Source organism: Balaenoptera acutorostrata, chromosome 7 (assembly GCF_949987535.1).
Source record: "Balaenoptera acutorostrata chromosome 7, mBalAcu1.1, whole genome shotgun sequence".
In the NCBI taxonomy this organism is placed as follows: domain Eukaryota; kingdom Metazoa; phylum Chordata; class Mammalia; order Artiodactyla; family Balaenopteridae; genus Balaenoptera; species Balaenoptera acutorostrata.
This window is the reverse complement of record NC_080070.1, coordinates 34,547,935-34,567,281: the sequence shown is the minus strand read 5'-3', so window position 1 is coordinate 34,567,281 and position 19,347 is coordinate 34,547,935. Positions and strand designations below refer to the sequence as shown.

The 19,347-nt window shown below is 38.3% G+C and overlaps 1 protein-coding gene and 1 long non-coding RNA gene across 3 annotated transcripts in view; one reads left to right on the top strand and one right to left on the bottom strand.

The window, feature by feature from the left end:
• LOC130708558 (uncharacterized) overlaps positions 1-19,347 on the bottom strand; it is a 282,747-nt gene that overhangs the window by 108,129 nt on the left and 155,271 nt on the right. The gene's annotated exons all lie outside the window — the stretch shown is intronic.
• CAV2 (caveolin 2) lies at positions 9,385-17,652 on the top strand. The gene is made up of 3 exons (XM_007195115.3): positions 9,385-9,764; positions 10,102-10,289; positions 15,089-17,652. Exons 1-3 carry the CDS (start codon positions 9,615-9,617, stop codon positions 15,237-15,239), a joined length of 489 nt encoding a protein of 162 aa, XP_007195177.2. The 5' UTR covers positions 9,385-9,614; the 3' UTR covers positions 15,240-17,652.

Here is a 19,347-nt window from a genome sequence, read left to right as displayed (position 1 = left end):
GAATCTGCCGCTAATGCAGGGGACACGGGTTCGGGCCCTGGTCTGGGAGGATCCCACATGCCACGGAGCAGCTGGGCCCGTGAGCCACAACTGCTGAGCCTGCGCGTCTGGAGCCTGTGCTCCGCAACAAGAGAGGCCGCGATGGTGAGAGGCCCGCGCACCGCGATGAAGAGTGATTCCCGGTTGCCACAACTAGAGAAAGCCCTCGCACAGAAACGAAGACCCAACACAGCCAAAAATAAAAAAAATAAATAAATAAATTAAAAAAAAAAAAAAAAAAACTACTACTCCTGTATATAACACAGATGTACTATTTCACAGTCATATTTAATGAAATGAACTGGACTCAAAAAAGGTTTATGTATGATTCCTTTTATGTAAAATTTGAAAGAGGCAAGTCTAATGCATCATGTTAAAGTTCAGTTACTTTGGGGAGGAAATGAAGTTGGTGAGAGACATGGCAAGAGAGACTTCTGAGGTCTGGTAGTGTTCTATTTCTTCATCTGTGTGGAGGTTATAGGGTATGTTTTCCTTGTGACAACTCATTGAACTGCATATTTATGATTTGGTATATATATATATATTGCTGTATATATATTACGCTGTGTATATATTATACTTTGTAACAAGAATATTCATTAAATACTTCAACAAAAATATTCATTAAATTATGCATTTTTTCACAATAAGTCTAATTAACGTCCATCATCACACATAGTTACAAACTTTTTTCTTGTGATGAGAGCTTTTAAGATCTACTCTCTTAGCAACTTTCAAATATACATTATTATTGACGATAGTCACCATGCTGTACATTACATCTCCAGAACTTATTTATTACTGCAAGTTTGTACCTTTTGACCCCCTTTACCCATTTCATCCACTCCCCACCCTCTTTGGCAACCACCAATCTGTTCTCTGTATCTACAAGTTCTATTTCTTCTTTTTAGATTGCATACATAAGTGAGATCATACAGTATTTGTCTTTCTCTGTCTAACTTATTTTACTTAACGTAATGTCCTCAAGGTTCAGCCATGTTTTGCCAATGGCAGGATTTTCTTCTTTTTATGGTTGAATAATATTCCACTGAATATATTTGCCACATTTTTTTAATCCATTCATCTGTTGATGGGCACTTAGGTTGTTTCCATGTCATGGCTATTGTAAATAATGCTGCAGTGAACATGGGGGTGCTGATATCTTTTTGATTTAGTGTTTTTGTTTCCTTCAGATAAATAACCCGAAATGGAACTGCTGGATCATATAGTAGTTCTACATTAAAAGATCCTTTGGCTGTTGTGTGGAGAAAGCAATTTCTGGGAGAAGAGTGGATGCAGAATCAAACATGGAGCCTGTTGAGATGGTTCAGTTAAGACGTGAACTTAGACCAGGGAAGGGAAGTGAAAATGGAAGAAAGTGAAAGCACTGGTTTTGAAGGTTGAACTAACAGACTTGATGGGGAAGGAAGCAGTGAAGAAAATGGAGAAAATAAAGCTGACTCATAATTTTTGAGTTTGACCAACTGTGTGATGAGAATGACCAGAGGGTTGGATATGGGGGTGGACATCAACAGCTAGTTTTTTGGAAATATAAAGTGTGAAATGTCAAAGTTGTCAGAAGGATATATGAATTTGAAGCTTGGAAACAGGAACAGCTAGAGCTATAAATTTAGAAATCATCTCTATTTATAGCCATTAAATTGGAATGCTTCATAACTTGGTTCTCAACCCTGCTTTTTTCAACATTTTATCAGTGACTCTGGAAAAAGGTATAAGCAAAATCATGGTTTAACGGTAATTTAAGACACTGAAAACAGTCAAAAATAAGAAAATAACTCAAAGCATGACACTATTTAATAGGAATAATATAGTCATCCTCTTAGATTCAAATCATTAATTACTTCATACTAGCAGTGTGACCTAACCAAAATACAAATGAGTACGAAAGACTTAGAGATTTTAATATCCAATAGGATTAATTTGAATCAGCACTAGAAGAGAGTAGCCAAAAAAATCAAAACAGTCTAGAGGTCAATATGAAGAAGGTAATATAGTATTCTTGATCTATCCTGCACTGCTCAGACCCCAGACCAAGTGTTATACTTTAAGTGTGGTTTTTGAGATATGGAGCAGGTCCAGAGAATAAGAAAATTATAAGAAGCATTTGGTAACAGTGACACGTGAAGAACAACTGAAGGAAATAAATCTGTTTACCTAGAAAAGAGATTCAGTAGGGACAGGGGTTGGTGTTCAGAAACTACTTTCAAATACTTCAAGGGCTGACATTTCACACTTTTTTTAGCTGTAGAAGTCAGAAGATGATAGAGAGATAAAGAAAAAGAAAGAGATAGAAAGAAGGAAGAGGAAGGAAGGGAGGGAGGGAGGGAGGGAGGGAGAATTTTAGGTAGATAGATGACCCTGGCACATATGATGAAGAATGTTATAACAACCATAATTGGGTTGCTTTATAAAGTAATTCCCCATTGCTAACTATTCCAACAGAGCCTGTATGCCACTTATGAAGATTCATTGATGGGTGATCATTAGTCTAGAACCTCAAAAGTTCTTCCCAAACCTGAGATATTGTTAGTAAGACTGTGACTGGGGAAAATAACACTTTGAAAAGGAAGAGAGCAAGAAAGCAAGAAAGAGAGAGGAAGGAGAGGAAGAAAGGGGAGAAAAAGGAAAACAGTTCTGTCATGGAAGCTCTTTCTCTGGCAGGAAAATACAAACCAACAAGAAAACACTGAAGAAACTTAGGGGAAAATAAGATCCATGGCAGGAATGTAGACTTCTAAAGTAGGTTTTAATAGCCCAAAACATCTCCCTACACCTAAAAGAAATTTAACTGCATTTTAATCTTTTCCTAAAGGACAGTCCAACTCTTATAGATTATCAGCATCCTATAGCTAAAAATAACTTAAGCCTAAACAGTTGTTTATTTGTCACCTCTTGCTTCTTCTATTATGCTATCTTTTTAATAAAAAAGACTTGCAATACATACATGGTGAAATTGGATAGGCTTTTCCAAGACAGTAAAATAATAACTCTATTTTTTGGCTCAAACATTTAGCTATTTGTGCTCTACTCCTTCAGAAAATACTTTGCTTTCATAGTAAGAGTCTTCAGAACCAAGTAATTTGAGTAGCATGCCCTTTACAGCAACATTCTGCAAATTCTACTATTTCCAAATAAAGTAGTGTGCAGTTTTTCAGGACCACAGTGTTTTACTATCTAAGTTTATTTTCAGTGACTTGTTTATCCAAGAGCTTCCAATGACCATAATATTATTTAAAAAGGAAAAAAAGCATACTTGTTAGTAAAATGTGTAATTACGTGAATATATATAGACTGAGAATAAGTGAGAAGCAAGATTTTTATATTCACTTACTATTATTAAGGGGAAAATAGTCACTCTACCTATCTGGTAAATAATTGTTATCATACCACAAAAGTTAGATGGTGACATAAATACAGATGTTATAGGAAACTGTGTATATTTCAGTGAAGTTTGTTGTTTCTTTTGAGGTTAGCATGATGAGAATGTTCTGAATGCTTCGAAGGATTCCTATCTTTTTTTTTTTTTAAGAAAATGCAAACATCTACTAAAGTTGCTTTTGAAATAATACATTTATTCATTTAGTAGTTATTTAACTAGAGAAGAATTACCTTATTCAGACACACAAGAATGTCAACAGTCCTACTGGTAATGAATTTAATAGAGTAACTTTAATATCTACCTTTGGATCCAATCCTCTCCCTATTCTAACAAGGAACCTGGAAGTTAATAAGCAGTTGGCAGGCAGTGAGGGTCTAACTAGGCTTCAGTGGCCCAGAAAAAATGGATACAGACACCTGAACTGACTAATTTATTTCATGTCTTTATGTAGTGTAGAAATGTGCCTTACAGTTTCATGTAACCACGGAACAAAAATAGACATTCTTTTAGTAAACTCTCTGGAAACAAAATTCTTCCCAGATATTTATTGATAGGAAAATATAATCTAAAAATTCTTCTGCCCAGCCCCCCCTTGGCAGCCTCCCAGTCTTCCATCTGCTCCATGCAATTGGATTCCCTTTGCTCTTGACTCCCAGATGACTCTCTCAAGCATTAAAGGTCACCTAACAGACACCAAAGCAGTAATTTACAAGAACCAGGTAGAAGGCATTCTGTGTTTTTGTCTTTATTCTTCTATTGGAAATATGCAATAAAACTAAAATTTATTAAAAACAAGAACTAACAAACAAAACAAGCAGACAAAAAACTTCCCATACTTTTTTCTTTTGACTAATGTAAATTAACTGTGTCATTTTTAAAAGTTGGCATTTACTCTAAATGAAAGTAGAATAACATTTGCAAAAACAAGAATTACTAGAACTACTAGAGAATCAAAGGCTTCAAATTGAGCTAAAATATTCTTTTGTCCAAAATAAAACCCCAAATTAAGAAAACAACCTCTTGATCTTTTGTTATGATAACTAGTAATCTTAGTGTGCACATTTCAGTTGGTATTTGAAAAACATTTAACTATGCAGTTTTGCAGAAATATGTTCCCATTTGAATGCAGAGGAAGTTGTACTTAACAAGAGTTTTAATTTGAAAGTTAGTGCTCACCAACACTTAGTGCCTATTTCATGTTCTGGAAAGATAAAATACCAGAGTCCTGGGGAGATGTCTTATTTATACATACAGTATTCCAGAAATCAATGGGATACTCAAAAGATTAAACAGGAACATCCTTTATTTATGGAAGACAGGATAAAAAAATTCCAAAATTAATTGTCATGCATTGTTTTGAATGAGAATAGAATGACCTATCCTATCAGCTCTAGTCATGAATATAGACTTTTCAGGAGTGTACCTTCTTCCTTGTCTATTTCTAATAGCTAAGTATTCCCAAACAAAAGTTAATTCTGGAAATTCTTGTGTATGAAAAGAGGTTATGGCCAGAGGTGGTACTATTTGAAACAGCCAGAAGATTAAACTGGCACCAATTACAAACTAGCTACTGTGCGTTAATATTAAACTCAGAATTTGCTGGTTCACTGGTAAAGGCTAATTTTACCCAAAATGTGAACAGAGACAAATGATAGGTAAGAAAAAAAATGAAAAAGCTTTTATTAAATGCTGTACAACTCTCTGGCACCAGTCCACAAAAGTTAATTATTGAATAACTTTAATAACAGACATTTTTTATCTGTTCTCTTAAACTTTTTTGTGGGAGCCCTGGGGAGGGGATAATTGGAGGGTAGGGGTGAAGGGGGGAGAAGATGAAAAGATACATGAATGAAGATGGAGTATGGGACAGGAAGTTATGGAAGGAAGTTTATGCAAAGCCCACTATCCACAAAGAGAATGGCTCATGCAAGATACTGCAGGTCTTTCCAAATTTCTCAGGCTTTGCCTTGCTGCCAGTAAGCAAGTCTGGGAAGGGATGCTTAAAGGACATGGTAAGCAACCATCTAGCTGTTCCACCAACAAATCCATGAACTTCTCTGTTAAGGTCACCTAAAGCTTGCAAAAGCTATTCAGTTGCTGAAGAGTGTCAAAAATTACTAAATTTTACAGCCTTAAGATGGAATCAAGAAGTCCCCAATTCTCATTTTTCCAGCTACAATCATTCAAATAGCCCTGGCCTTTGTAAGGAAAATGTAGGAGGCTGCAAGGTAGATAGGGCCTAGCGGTTGTTTCTTTTTGGTCTCTTAATGAGGTATATGTACATCCCTCAAATAATATCAGCATTATATTGAAAATCTGCAATTTAACTGATGATAAGTTCTGAAATTTTTACAGGGCAAACAAGTATCCTTAAGGTTAATTTTAAAAATCCCTGGAGTTTCTGACAAATTGGTATTACAATTCTGAGATTTAAGCATGGGTTTGTAAATGGACAGCTGGAGCTTAATTATTCCCATTCACATGAAGAACTGTTTCAGCGGTATCTTATCCAATGGTTCTCACCCCAGGAAAGGAGGGAAAAGGTGATTTTGGCCTCCAGGGGACATTTGGCAATGTCTGGAAATAGTTTTGGTTGTCACGACTGGTGAGTACTACTGGCGTCTAGAGGGTAGAGGCCAGGGATGCTGCTAAACATCCTGTAATGCACAGGACAGCACCCACAAAACAGAATCATCTGGTCCAAAATATGGATAGTGTTGAAGCTGAGAAACCCTGCCTAATCCAAATGCTTCAAATATGATTAAACCATAATAGTGAAATCAAGAAGTCATTATTTTCATTAATAACCAGTTTTCACAAAGGTCATTTGAACAGAACCTGCCTAAAGTTGTATGTAAGCATACAGAGGGAAAATATATATATACATATGTGATCTGGAAGAAATAAAAAAACTGAAGAGAAAAAGATATTTTTATTCATAAAAGTATTCACATACAATTTTCAAGGAACCAGAAATACAACCTTCTTTCTTAGACACTATGCTGAGAAAGGTGAAGAACAAAATGGTTATAAACTATCCTACTCACAAATACTAATACATTATCAAGTTGTTATTCTTCAAATATATTAGTAACCATTGGAAAATCAGCCCTCTTGTACCGGTGCAGAAAATAAATGCACCGGTATGGGATTTGTTATGAAATTTTTTAGTTCCTTGGGTTATAGGGCAATTTTAAAAAATTAAAAAGAGCTTACTGGAGAGTTATTCTGTGGTATGGAAGATCCTAGAGAGTGCTCAGCCATTTAGCTCCTGTCCACCTCCTCTCTTCCCCCTTTTCTGGTAGATCTCCCACTTAGAAGAAACAGGATACTACTTGCTGTGGTAATCACTCTGGTTTAAACTCCTTGAGGACAATAGTAGCTAAGATTTTCTAAGCATTTACTAATAGGATAAGCAAAATCATTGTTACAGCCTGTCTCAAAAAATTTTATGTATTAAAATGGTGAAGTGGACAAGAATTTCATCAAAATAAGAACCTTCACTGCAGCACTATTTACAATAGCCAAGATAAGGAAGCAACCTAAATGTCCATTGATAGTTGTATAGATAAAGAAGATGTGGTATATATATACAATGGAATATTACTTCGCCATAAAAAAGAATGAAATAATGCCATTTGCAGCAACATGGATGGACCTAGAGATTAATACTAAGGGAAGTAAGCCAGACAAAGACAAATATCATATGATACACTTACATATGGAATCTGAAAAAGAAAGATAGAAATGAACTTAAATAAATACAAAACAGAAATAGACCCACAGACATAGAAAACAAACTTATGGTTACCAAAGGGGAAGGGGTGGGGGAGAGAGAAATTTGTAAACAAATAGACAAATGAATTGTTCTCTTTTAAGCTCCACATTAAATACAACAAATCTAGATGGGTCTAGATGAATTTCTTTTAACTTAGGTTTTAGAGACACTTTTTCATAGATACCTACCATTTTACAAATGAATCTATAAGCTATCCCATTAAAACCATGTTAATTTTACCTTCCTTTTGGCCTCCTCTCCCTGCCGCCTGAAAAAATGAGTCAATTACTTGTGATAACTATTGCAAATGTCTTACTAATCCCACTGGAAATGTAAATGTGGCAAGAGGACAGAGAAGGATAAGGAAAGAAGCCGTAATACCAGATTTTCAGCCATTGCTTAAGCCCACTCTAGCACTATGGGAATGACTTTCTTCTTTGGATGAAACATCTGGAAATCTTAAACTTCAAACTTGAGTTTTAAGTTTGAGGAAAATAAGTTTGTACAAAATGTTACTTAGCTGTAAACTCTCTCTTCTTTTCCATCTCCTGGTAATTGATATAACGGATTTCCTTAAGGATTAATGTTTTCTATTCACTTTGATAAACAGTTGTTGGGCAACAAGTCTAGAAAAGTCCCAACTCTCAGAGTCAAGTGTGCATTGGTGAATGGAGGAAATAGAGAAATACAGAAAAAGCAATAAGCAGAATGTCTAAGTCATCACTTTGGAATTAATTGAACATAGATAAAATTGAGAAAGAAAATAAGAAATAAGGGAATGGGCAAGCAGAACCACTTCTGGGAGAGAAGGGGCAAAGTTTGCATGAGATTCAACTATGTTAACACTCTACAGCGTTACAACACTGCCATCCATACGCAGTAGTAGCAGTAGGTAAACTTTTTATTTAATTATTAGACTATTGAGTTTTGGCTCCAAAGTATTTTTCCAATTCGGATCCTGCTGTTTTTTCGTATTTTTTCAAAAATAGTCTTTTTCTTTCAGAAGTAATTCTTCAAATCTGGTTCACACAAGGGGATTTGATATGTTCAGTGAGTTCCTGTATTCAGCAATACCTACGGGGTGCCTAGTATGCCTTAGGCTCTGAGCAAGCTGCAGGCACCCCCTCAAGTCTAGGACCCATTATTTTGCTTTCAGCAAATTTTCACTAGGTGCTTTTCCTCCCCCATGTGTTAAGTCCACCAGACCTTAAACCCTTTATGAACACGCAAGCTCCTCCCTTCTGAAAGCGTTTGTGTGAGTAGTTCACAGGCTGGTTCATCTACTGCAGTGTGGCTTTATGATAGGGGTTTGTTTACATGGTTCCTACAAGGTAGTTGCAGATGTGACTGCATCTTAGAGATACCTGAAATCTTTCAACAGGATCTGATCCAAAGGAAAAGTAAGTTATAATTTAGAGAGAGAGTGGAAAAAAAAAAAATCAGACCTCCCCTTATGGTCTGAAGATGCAAACCCATAGGGGCAGGAGGCTCATGTACCAAGTTTCATATTCTCATGGTGCCTCCAGGTGACTCATATACTCTATGGGCACTGGGATAGCTTAAGAGCTGATGCGCTTGCGGGGTCCCCTGGCACTTGCAAGGTTGCTTGGCAATCAGGTGTGTTATGGCTCCTTATCTCATAGTGCAGCAGTAACAACGTTGAATTAATTCATTTAATTCTCACGGGACAACGCTGTGAAGCAGGCACCACTGCTCCCATTTTACAAGGAGGCAGCTCCTTATAAGGAGGCAGCTCCTTATAAGGAGCCTTCCAAGAGGCTCGGTACCTCGCTCCGGAGCACACAAGGTAAACGGTAGAGCCTGCAGGTGAAGACAGGCCTTCATATTCGATACCCCCAAGCTCTTAACCACCAAGCTGCCTCGCTGCAGTGTGTCCGTTATCCCTGGGTCAACCTGCCGGCTCTTACGCATCCAGTTCTAGGTGTCGTGCAACGTGACCCAAGAAGCCTTCTGGCCCCTCTGTGGGCCGAATTCGGGTCCTCCTCCCCGAGACACGCTTCGCCCACCTGGGCAGGACCGGGATCTGCCTGGTTGGACATCCCCCTGATCCCTCTCCTGGCCTGGGCCGGACTGGGACCCGACCAGGGACCCGACCAGGGACCCGACCAGGGACGGGCGGCGGGGTGCGCGGGGCGGGAGCCATCTCGCGGGCTGCGTTCGGCCCCCGCCCCCGGCCGGGCCGCGGGGCGGAACTCGGGCAGCGCGGGCCCCGGAGCAGGAGCCGGCAGCGGGAAGCTACCGCCGTCCGAGCCGCGCGGGGAGAGGCGAGGCGAGGCGAGGCGGGGCGGGGCCGAGCGCAACGGGAAGGGGAAGCCGCGCGGGTCGGGAGCCGCGCTCCGCCAGCCGGGCTGCAGCTGCCGCGCACTAAGCGCTGAGATGGGGCTGGAGACCGAGAAGGCGGATATCCAGCTCTTCATGGACGAGGACTCCTACAGCCGCCACAGCGGCGTAGATTACGCCGACCCCGAGAAGTTCGTGGATCCGGGCAGCGACCGAGATCCCCACCGGCTCAACTCGCATCTCAAGGTGAAGCCTGGGGCGGGCCCTACCCTGGACCTGAGGCTGACCCAAGCCCCCGCCAAAGCCTGGGAGTGGGGGTGCCCCCTCTAACTTGCTCCGACCCCAACTCCCACCCTCGCCACTGGGTCCGCGCCGCAGGGTACGGGATCTGGATTCCCTCTGTGGGGCCGCCTGAGTAGCCATGAATTCTTAGCCAAATTCCTGTGCGCCCACCGTGACCCTAAGAGAAGGTGGGGCACCGCAGCCAAGTCTTTCTTTCTTGCTTCTCCCACCCCGAGCTCTCCTGGATCCTGGAGAGGCAGGTTGGGCGGCATTTCTTGATCCCTGAGTCTTGTCTCCGCAGGTGGGATTCGAGGATGTGATTGCAGAGCCCGTGTCTACGCACTCTTTTGACAAAGTGTGGATCTGCAGCCACGCTCTCTTTGAAATCAGCAAGTACGTGATCTACAAGTTCCTGACGGTGTTCCTGGCTATCCCCTTGGCTTTCGCTGCGGGAATTCTCTTTGCCATCCTCAGCTGTCTGCACATCTGGTGAGAAGGGGCACACTGGGGTGGGCCGGCTTTCTGAAACGTAGGAATGTTCTTTGCCACCTGCCACCTGCCCCCTGCCCTCCCCTTCTCCCAGGCCGGCTTGCAGGCGAGAGAAGGCGCATCATCTCTGAACGCAGTAGCAGAACTGGGAGGCCTTGAAAGGTAGTGTGCTTTCTTTAGAATTGTAGGTTGGGTTAGGAGTTTAAACAGAAGAAGGAAGATCCCTCTGTCCACGGGTGTGATCTTCCTTCGAATGCTAAAGCCCAGCTGACTGTGGAGGTGGAGATCTGGAAGCCATGCTTCCAGCCACAGGCTGCTCTCTCATAGGGCCCTGTTTTGACTTGTGCCCGTGGTTCTGGGCAGGGCTCTTATTTCTTTCATCACCTTTTATTCAGTCACCACCTGTGCTTGGGGTAAAACAAAAGAGATCTCTGAGCAGAATGCCAGTGACAGTATCATTGCAGAGGGATGTCAGACCTGGTTAAGCAGTGTTATGGAGAGGCGGCTCCAATCCTGTCACTGGCAAATGGCAAGGATGAGAACAGAGGAGAGGCAAGATGTGTGCAATTAAGATGAAGGGGCCCCCAGCACAAATGAATGAAACTCAAACTGCAGGACAATGAAATGAGAAGGCTTCCAAGTTACTTTTTCACCTATGAGGCACCAACAGGAGTGGCATCTAGTAAAAGGGAAAATAAATATAGAAACTATCAGACATTTTGGGACTTTATTCACACACAAAATGCATCATAAAGCTATAGAGAACATTTTTAAGCGTTAAAAAATTTTAAAGGAAGTGTCATATTTTACCAAGAAGTTTTGTTATTGTTGTTTTAAAAAATGTCCACTTTATTCTGAGAGGAAGAACATTCAGATTATCCCCTGTATGGCAACAATTGCCAAGCTTGTCTTTTAGGGCAGTCCTGCAGAACTGTATAACCCCAGATGTCTCCATGTCTTTCTTAATCACTTTATACGGTATTGCCACACCCTAATACATGTTGTGTTCATTGTTAGAAGTTATGAAATTGTTCTCCATTCCCCTCTACCATCTGAATCAATTTCTTTAGTCAGTTAGCTAGCTAGTTAGTTCAACCAAGAAAATTTATTGAGTGCTTAGTTTGTGCTGGGCACTGGGCGCAGAATGAATAAGATGCAAGATCTGCCTTCAGCTTACTCACAGCACATCAGGACAACTGGCTAGGTACAGAGGTGGCTGCTGAGGAAAGCCCAGCTAGATCTGTGGAGGAGGGAAGCACAGGGAAGGCTTTTAAACAGAAAAGGGTCTACAAAGGCTTTTAAAGGATAAATTGAAGTTCACCCAATAAGTAAAGGATAAACAACAAACATCAATTTAATTTGATCACTAAAAACTGTAAACAACTAAACTATATTGAAAGTGCCAAAAAACTGCCAGAGGAATGAAAATCTTTGCCTTTTTACATGAGCAGATCCACAAAGGATGTATAGTTAAGCTTATATTTTGACATTAGCACATGAATTTTTTTAAAAGATGTCCAAGTCAGCGCATAAAATTTTGGATTCCTAATTGAATAAAACCAGTCATCTAAACTCTATGTCCATTTTCTCACTTTCCAAAATGTGAAAAACTGAGTGACCACATAACATATTGTGAAATGTTGGCTATGAAGCTATTTGGAAACATAGAGTGCCAGTCAACAAAGCTAGGCTTTCCTAAAGCACTTGTGGAATAACTGACAACAAAAAGGTTTCCATTTACTAAATGGTGGAGAGATATAAGTAAAACTACAATTAGCCAAATGATGCTTCTCTCCACCTGGCTCTCCTGAGAATGGGAGATGTTTTTTGTGTAGTGCTTCCAGCGGTGAATCATCAAACCACTTCTTTTTCAGCCACAGGAAATGTATTATTTAACTTCAGCTTATTTTTCAAATTACATTCATGTGGGACATTAATATTTAACTGTCATACATTTGTCATCAGGCAGCTGTGATTGCAAGTAGAGGAGTAACTTCAAACAAAAATGTTTAAAAGTTAGTTTATACCTTGATAAAATAGATTTATCATTATGGATCACATTCCAGTGACACAATAAGACCAGATCAAGGAGAGGCCTTATAGAAGAGCAAACCCATTTGAGTAAACTTTTTTTCTTGGTGATCAAAGCTATGAAAATATGCAGTAATAAGTTCTTTGAACCACACTGCATGGTCACAGTGGATCTGACTTTAGATTATTTAAACAAACAGACAACAAAAACAAAACACTCAGAACTCAGTCTGGTGATGTTGGATCCTAGGCCAGAAGTACAGGTCATTAGGGACCGGTGAATTGGTTTGAGTCCATACCATAAACTGAGGTATATGCCATTTGGCAACCACAGGTTATTGGTCATAAGTGGATCATACCAAAGAAATGTGGCTTGGACCCCTCTACCTTTTATTTTTGCTGGGATGCAATTCAAATAAATGGTCTAACTGATGGAAATTCAGTAGTAGCAGTCTCATTTCCCAGAAGACTTTTTAATACAGCAAATTGCTGTGACAAGGCAGTCTTATGACACTATAGTTAATACAAAGCTAAACAAAAGTCCCAGTTCTAATGGATTTATTATCCAATGGATAAATATATAATCTTGCTAATTATAAGATTTATTTAAGCAGTATTTTGTTGGTCACATAGAGCCCCAACCAAGTTGTGGGTCACTCCAAATTGCCTGGAGTTTCAGAAAGGAAACTAACTGGGATGTTGAGAACACAATTTAAGTTTGTTGTCAGAGGATCACTGGATCCTCTGATCCAAAGTGAGAGAACAACAACTTGAAGAAAATAAAATTAAAATGAGTTCACCACATCCTATGAACTGAGTCCTCAAGTGTGGGCAATTGCACTTTGCTGCACTTTTGTCCTGTGTTTAATTCCCTCTTAGGACATGGAGATCTAAGGAGTTAGGGGAAAGAAAATTTCTCAGCCTAAGAAAGAATGGAAAGTGCATTATATTCTGAGGGAAGTGAATTTGGTTAGGAAGCTTTCCAAACTAAACTTAAGTCAAATTAAGATTATTTTGTCATAATTGTTCTCATTATATATTCTGACTTCAAAATAGTTCTATTTATTATTCATTATAATGACAGCATCATATGGACCTGTCAGGGATGCATAGTAAGTGTTAATCCTGATAGCCGGTCTATAAGATTTCCTATTCTTACTTTAATTTGTAGTGGTTTGCCCAAGGCCACATATCAAGTGAGAAACATAATGGGATAAGAAGTCAAAAGTTGCCATCATTCAGGTTTCTGTTCAACTATTTAGCTCTGAAACACCTAGTACTTAATTTTCTTTAAAAAATTGCTTCAAGTCTTTAGCACTTGGAACAAAACACAAGATAAATATAATCTATGCAGGCAGTCAATATGAATAATTCAGTATTCTAAAAATATCTCAATCACTCAAATGCCTGATCTTCTCTTTACTTTGGGCTAAATACAACAGACCTATATTTAAGTCACATTTTAATAGTAAACCAAGAAAATCAACCTTACTTCTTTGTGCCCACCCGAGTAACAATAAAAATTCTATTGAAGCCCTCCAGCAATGCCTGAGAGTTCACAAATACTTTTGTGCCCAAAAAGCATTACTATGACAAAGAACATTATTCAGAGGATTACAGGAAAAATTAACCAACCTGAGGAATATGAAAATATGTGGTTATCTTAAGAAAAGGCATAAAGAAAAAATAAATTCAGGATACTCTAGTTTTTCTTGTCTAAGAGTTCTGACATAATTGAAGGGCTCTTTCAACTGTACTACACAACCCTTTTCAATGTGTGTAATTACTATGGAAAATTAGTAATATAAAGCATATGAGAATGCTAAATTCACTTCAGCTCAAGTATTTACTAAGGGTAAAGGATGTCCTAACTTAAAAAGCTTACATTCTAATAGGAAAGACAGAAATATAAGCGGTAAGCATCCATTATGATATCTTTTGGTAAATTTGAGGATTAAGAAGTTTGTTTCCGTACTTTAGACGCACAAAAAAGGGGTATCCAACCCAGCCTGGTCCAACGGGGAGGAAGTGGGATGAGACAACAGGAAAAGCTACCAGGAAGTAGAACCTCAGAGACATATGAAGATTTAGGCAGGTTAATGTTTAGGGGCAGAGATCAGGTAAATAAATTTACTATTTTGTTTATGTTTTGCTTTACTATTTTAAACTGGTTATGTTTTTCCTTTATAGCTACTTTATTTATTTATTTATTTATTTATTTTTTTGGCTGTGTTGGGTCTTTGGTTCGTGCGAGGGCTTTCTCCAGTTGCGGCAAGCGGGGGCCACTCTTCATTGCGGTGCGGGGACCGCTCTTCATCGCGGTGCGCGGGCCTTTCACTATCGCGGCCCCTCCCGTTGCGGGGCACAGGCTCCAGACGCGCAGGCTCAGCAGCTGTGGCTCACGGGCCCAGCCGCTCCGCGGCATGTGGGATCTTCCCAGACCAGGGCTCGAACCCGTGTCCCCTGCATTAGCAGGCAGATTCTCAACCACTGCGCCACCAGGGAAGCCCTGCTTTACTATTTTAGATTGCCTGCTACCAACAGAAAGAATATTGGTGTTTATCATGTACATTCTTGTTTATTTTTTTTAAGCAACATATTTTCTGTGCATCTTATCATGATGTGGGTCACTGTTCATTTTGTTTCAAATGCTCAATCCGGCTTAGGTGAACTGGGCCATTGTTATATCTTTTCATGCATGTGCAATAGTCAGTGGCCTTATTTGGTAACACTAATAATCTTTACACATCTCTCTTCCTCCATTCCAGGATTATAATGCCTTTTGTAAAGACCTGCCTAATGGTTCTGCCTTCAGTGCAGACAATATGGAAGAGCGTGACAGATGTTGTCATTGCCCCATTGTGTAGGAGCGTAGGACGCAGCTTCTCTTCTGTCAGCCTGCAACTGAGCCATGACTGAATATTTGGACCCCAGGTCCAGAGATTTGGATACTGTAATCTTCTTTGTTGTTATAACATAAAGGCACTACTGTTCTGTTAACTCCCCAAATGTTCAAATTAAGAAAGCTATTAAGATGGGCAACTACATATAGAAATGTTTATTTTCAGATCTTTTCAAATAATGCTTTTCTATATTAAAAGCCAAGGATTTCATATCTAACTTTATAACCAGAATTATTAAGTGGGTTGGCAACACTTAATTTTGAAGGCAGACAGTTCTTGCTTTAGTATGTAAGTATACATTTTGTAATGATGAATCTATAATGATCAAGGGGCATTTCTCTCAAACACTACAATAGTTTTGTGTACAACTGCTCATAAAAATATGGAATTTCTTATTTTTCTTTTACTTTGGAAGCAATACTTCTTAAATTACCTTTGCAGGTAAAGTCATGGGGATACTTAGAGATAAGATAACACAAAGATTCTAGAAATTACAGTAACAAAAGCATACAGTGATGATAGGGGCTCTCAAATATAATAAAACAAATGTGAAAATAGATTCATGAAAATATGTTCCTTTAAATAGGGCATAGTTAACCTACAGGCATATTTAACAAGATGTTTCAATTTACTATATATTTTGTACTTATTGTAAATGTTGCTCTAATCAGATTGCTTTAAAGAACTCATTATATTTGTTATCTTGTTGAGCTAATATATAGGAGTAAGTGTATCTTCCACAAGGAACTTCACTGGTGAGATTGCACTGTCTTGATTACATAAGCATATGCATCTTCTTTGGTAATAGAATGGAAAAGAGAGATATACAAGGCTTTTCTTTCTAACTTTTCCAAGCAAAATCCTGAAGTGTTTTATGGCTGATGTTTATCTGGCTGTGATCTTAATACAAACCCAACTGATATTTCATCTAGGAGATGCTTTCTGTCTTGTAATTAGAAATTAAACCTGTATTCTGCATTCCTATTAATGTTTCACTTTACCTTCAAGTAATACTGGTGCTATTTAATAACATTTTAAAATAAAGGCTATTTCTGACACTTAAGTACAATTTCAACTACAGTAATTCATGTAGTAATTTCAGGAGAGTTGTCAATTTACTGGGTCCAGGCTACTGAGCTACATATATATAAATTAAAAACTAACAGCTGCAAACTTTCAAGATGTTATCTAATATGAGTCTTGTACACAGTATAAAATTGTTCTTATTATTTTTGAACTGTAGAGTCCTATTTCAGTGTTATGAGTCACTGTTGTTTTAAAAATCTCTATTGCAAAATGATAGGCATGTACAAAAGATGTCTGTGATGTGAGTGGTTAACTATAATTTGCATATCTTAAAAGTGTGTAAATGCTCAAAGTTCAGAATTACTATCAGAACTCGGATTAACATTCCTTTGAATATCTTCATAGAGGACAACTCCTCATTCAATGAAGATTAATTTTATTTTCCCAAATTCTAAGGCTGGTGAATATACAGGATGATTGAACTGGAATACTATTGGGGACCAAAGCAAATGAATGATCAGATTATGAAACTCATATCCTTTTGAAGGTAGCTACAAAAGAGATTTTTCAAAGCTGCCTTAGGCCATTGTAGCATCCTTAGAAAACACTCTCATGATCATTAACTTCAAGCATTACTACTCATTTGATTATATAGATGTTACTATATAGTTAGTTAAAAAGGTTAATAAGTCTCATGATTTTATACCTTGTATTTAAGATGTTTTTAAAAAATATTTGGATATGTTGATTGGGCAAATGTATTTGATTAATAAAATATCTATTTAAATAAATCATGAGCTTCTATCTTCTAGCTATTGGCAAGTTTTAAAGCCAAAATATATACACAGTCATATAACAAAACCTATTAACTTGCAAAAAGTAGAATATATGATTTCCTTATTTCTGAATAACATTGATCATTTTTAAAATAACTTTTTATTGAGATTTGCCATTAACTATTTTATTTCAAAGATTGAAATTTTGTACCAAGTGAATCCAGGTTTCATGTGCAAATATGTTGGTTCTTTTATTTGGGGGTGGGGAAGAGGTGGGTGATGATGGGACTTTCCCAGTATCCATAATAAACTTTTTAAAAACTCATAAAATGTGTTTATTGCTTTTACTACATGTCAAACTCATCAATAAAGAACATTTTAAAACTATTTTTTCCTTATTAAAAAACTCATAATATATAAAAATACATGAGTTATTGCTTATTCAGGAATGTATTTGTGAAAAATTACAAGATTGGCAATTTAACTTTTTTGTTTTCCCAGCATTTAAGAGGTTCCCTATAAACGTTTCTGTCACTTGATGAATATGATAGAATAGCATGTTCTTAAACCAATCATACTTCATATTCTTCATGAAATAAAGTATCTTGCTAATGCTAAATAAACTCATATTTCTGTTTTCAATTTTTTAAATAAGAAAATAAAACAATATAAATCACATGTTCTTCGATACCAGTACCATGAAGCCAGACCAGAGTCCAAAATTATTTTTGGAAAGTCAATATGTGAAGAGTAGTTGCTGATATTGGCATAGATTTTCTTGTTGTGAGTTAATCTGGAAAAATGACCAATCTCCAATAATAAAACATGCGTTTAGCTTTTTAAAGTGCTCTTTAAAGTTGTGAAGAACTTAAAAGTCCCTCTTTTCAATAGTTGTCTACATCCCATGAATGTATTTAAATGCCTTTCTTGGGAAGCTGTTGGAGTTTAGTGAAAAGAGTCCTGCCCTCCAGGTCAGGCATCTGGATTCCTGTCTCAGCACTGCCATTACTGAGGTGTGTCACCTCCTACAAATGGTTTAATCTCAAGGTCTCAGTTTTCTTATCTTTAACAAGAGGATTAGACTCAAGGATCTCTTAGGAGCGTCCCATCTCATTGTTTCCTGTGACTTCTGTAGAATGAAGACTTGGCTATGTATATGCATGTGTATGCAATCTTGCTGTTCAGTCCAGGAATTTTTTAAAGGCATTTTTAAAAATCATGAATTTTCTATCAATTAAAGGACTGGCATGCTATAAACACAGGAATTAATGCATTCACTTTTCACAGTTCTGTTGATTATGAGACTGTGTATGTGGCTTTGATTCTTCATGACAGGGATTCCTAGATTGAGAACAATTCTCAGTCTTTATTATTGTGACAGTTTCCCCCCAGTAATGTTACTCCGTATTTTAAATTAGTTACAATTTATTTTATTTATAGATTTTTCTACCCAAATCACTGCTATACCACCGTAATCATGGCCATCTTCATCTTTTGCCTGCCTAGTTGCCACAGCCTCTTAACTGGTCTCACTCCCAGCTTCAATATGATCTTTTCCAATCCATCTTCCCCTTCAAAAAAGAAGTGATCTCATGAAGACTCCATGTCATTCCCCTGCTTAAACTATCAATTATATGCCATTGCCCTTAGAATAAAATCCAAACTCTTGAGCACTGTTCACAAGGCCTTCACTATCAACCCACTGTTGTCTTCAGCAGCTCTCTTCTGCAGCCCTCACTGAAGTGCCCAGCCCTCTTCTGTCCATGGCAGCATCACTCTTCCCCTCATGGCCTGCCTAACCCTTCCTGTTTCCAGAACTCCTCCACATTAAGTGCCTCTTCTATGTTTTCATATAAAATCTTGTACAAACCCCTATTATCACTTACCACATGGTAAAACTAACCCTGTTAAATAACCCCACTAGACTGCTGGTTAGGTCTTTGAGAACCAAAAATATGACTTCATCTTTGTTTCCTGGGGTTCTAAAATGGTGCCAAGCACCTAGTGAGGTCAATCAATATTTTCTGAATGAACGACTACATGAATAAATAATTGAAGAAAATTTGGGATGATTGCAGAGCTGGAGTGGGAATCACATTTTGACATCATAATTTTCTTCATTTGCATGAGGGGTTTGAAAAGTACTGATCCTAATAAGATTTTCCTTCTCACCATTTTCTCACTCATGAATCATTAAGTTGGGAAAATGAAAATGTATGTAAAGCATATCAAGTATATTTCATCTTTTGGGGTAATGCCTATCTTTACTCTCAATTTTCTTGCCTGAAATTTATTTTCACGGCTTCAGGGGTAGGAAATGCT

Coding starts and splice junctions, on each gene's coding strand:
- CAV2 (XM_007195115.3), top strand. CDS start 9,615: ATGGGGCTGGAGACCGAGAAGGCGGATATCCAGCTCTTCATGGACGAG. Junction 9,765..10,101: donor GGCTCAACTCGCATCTCAAG/GTGAAGCCTGGG, acceptor TTGTCTCCGCAG/GTGGGATTCGAGGATGTGAT. Junction 10,290..15,088: donor CTCAGCTGTCTGCACATCTG/GTGAGAAGGGGC, acceptor CCTCCATTCCAG/GATTATAATGCCTTTTGTAA.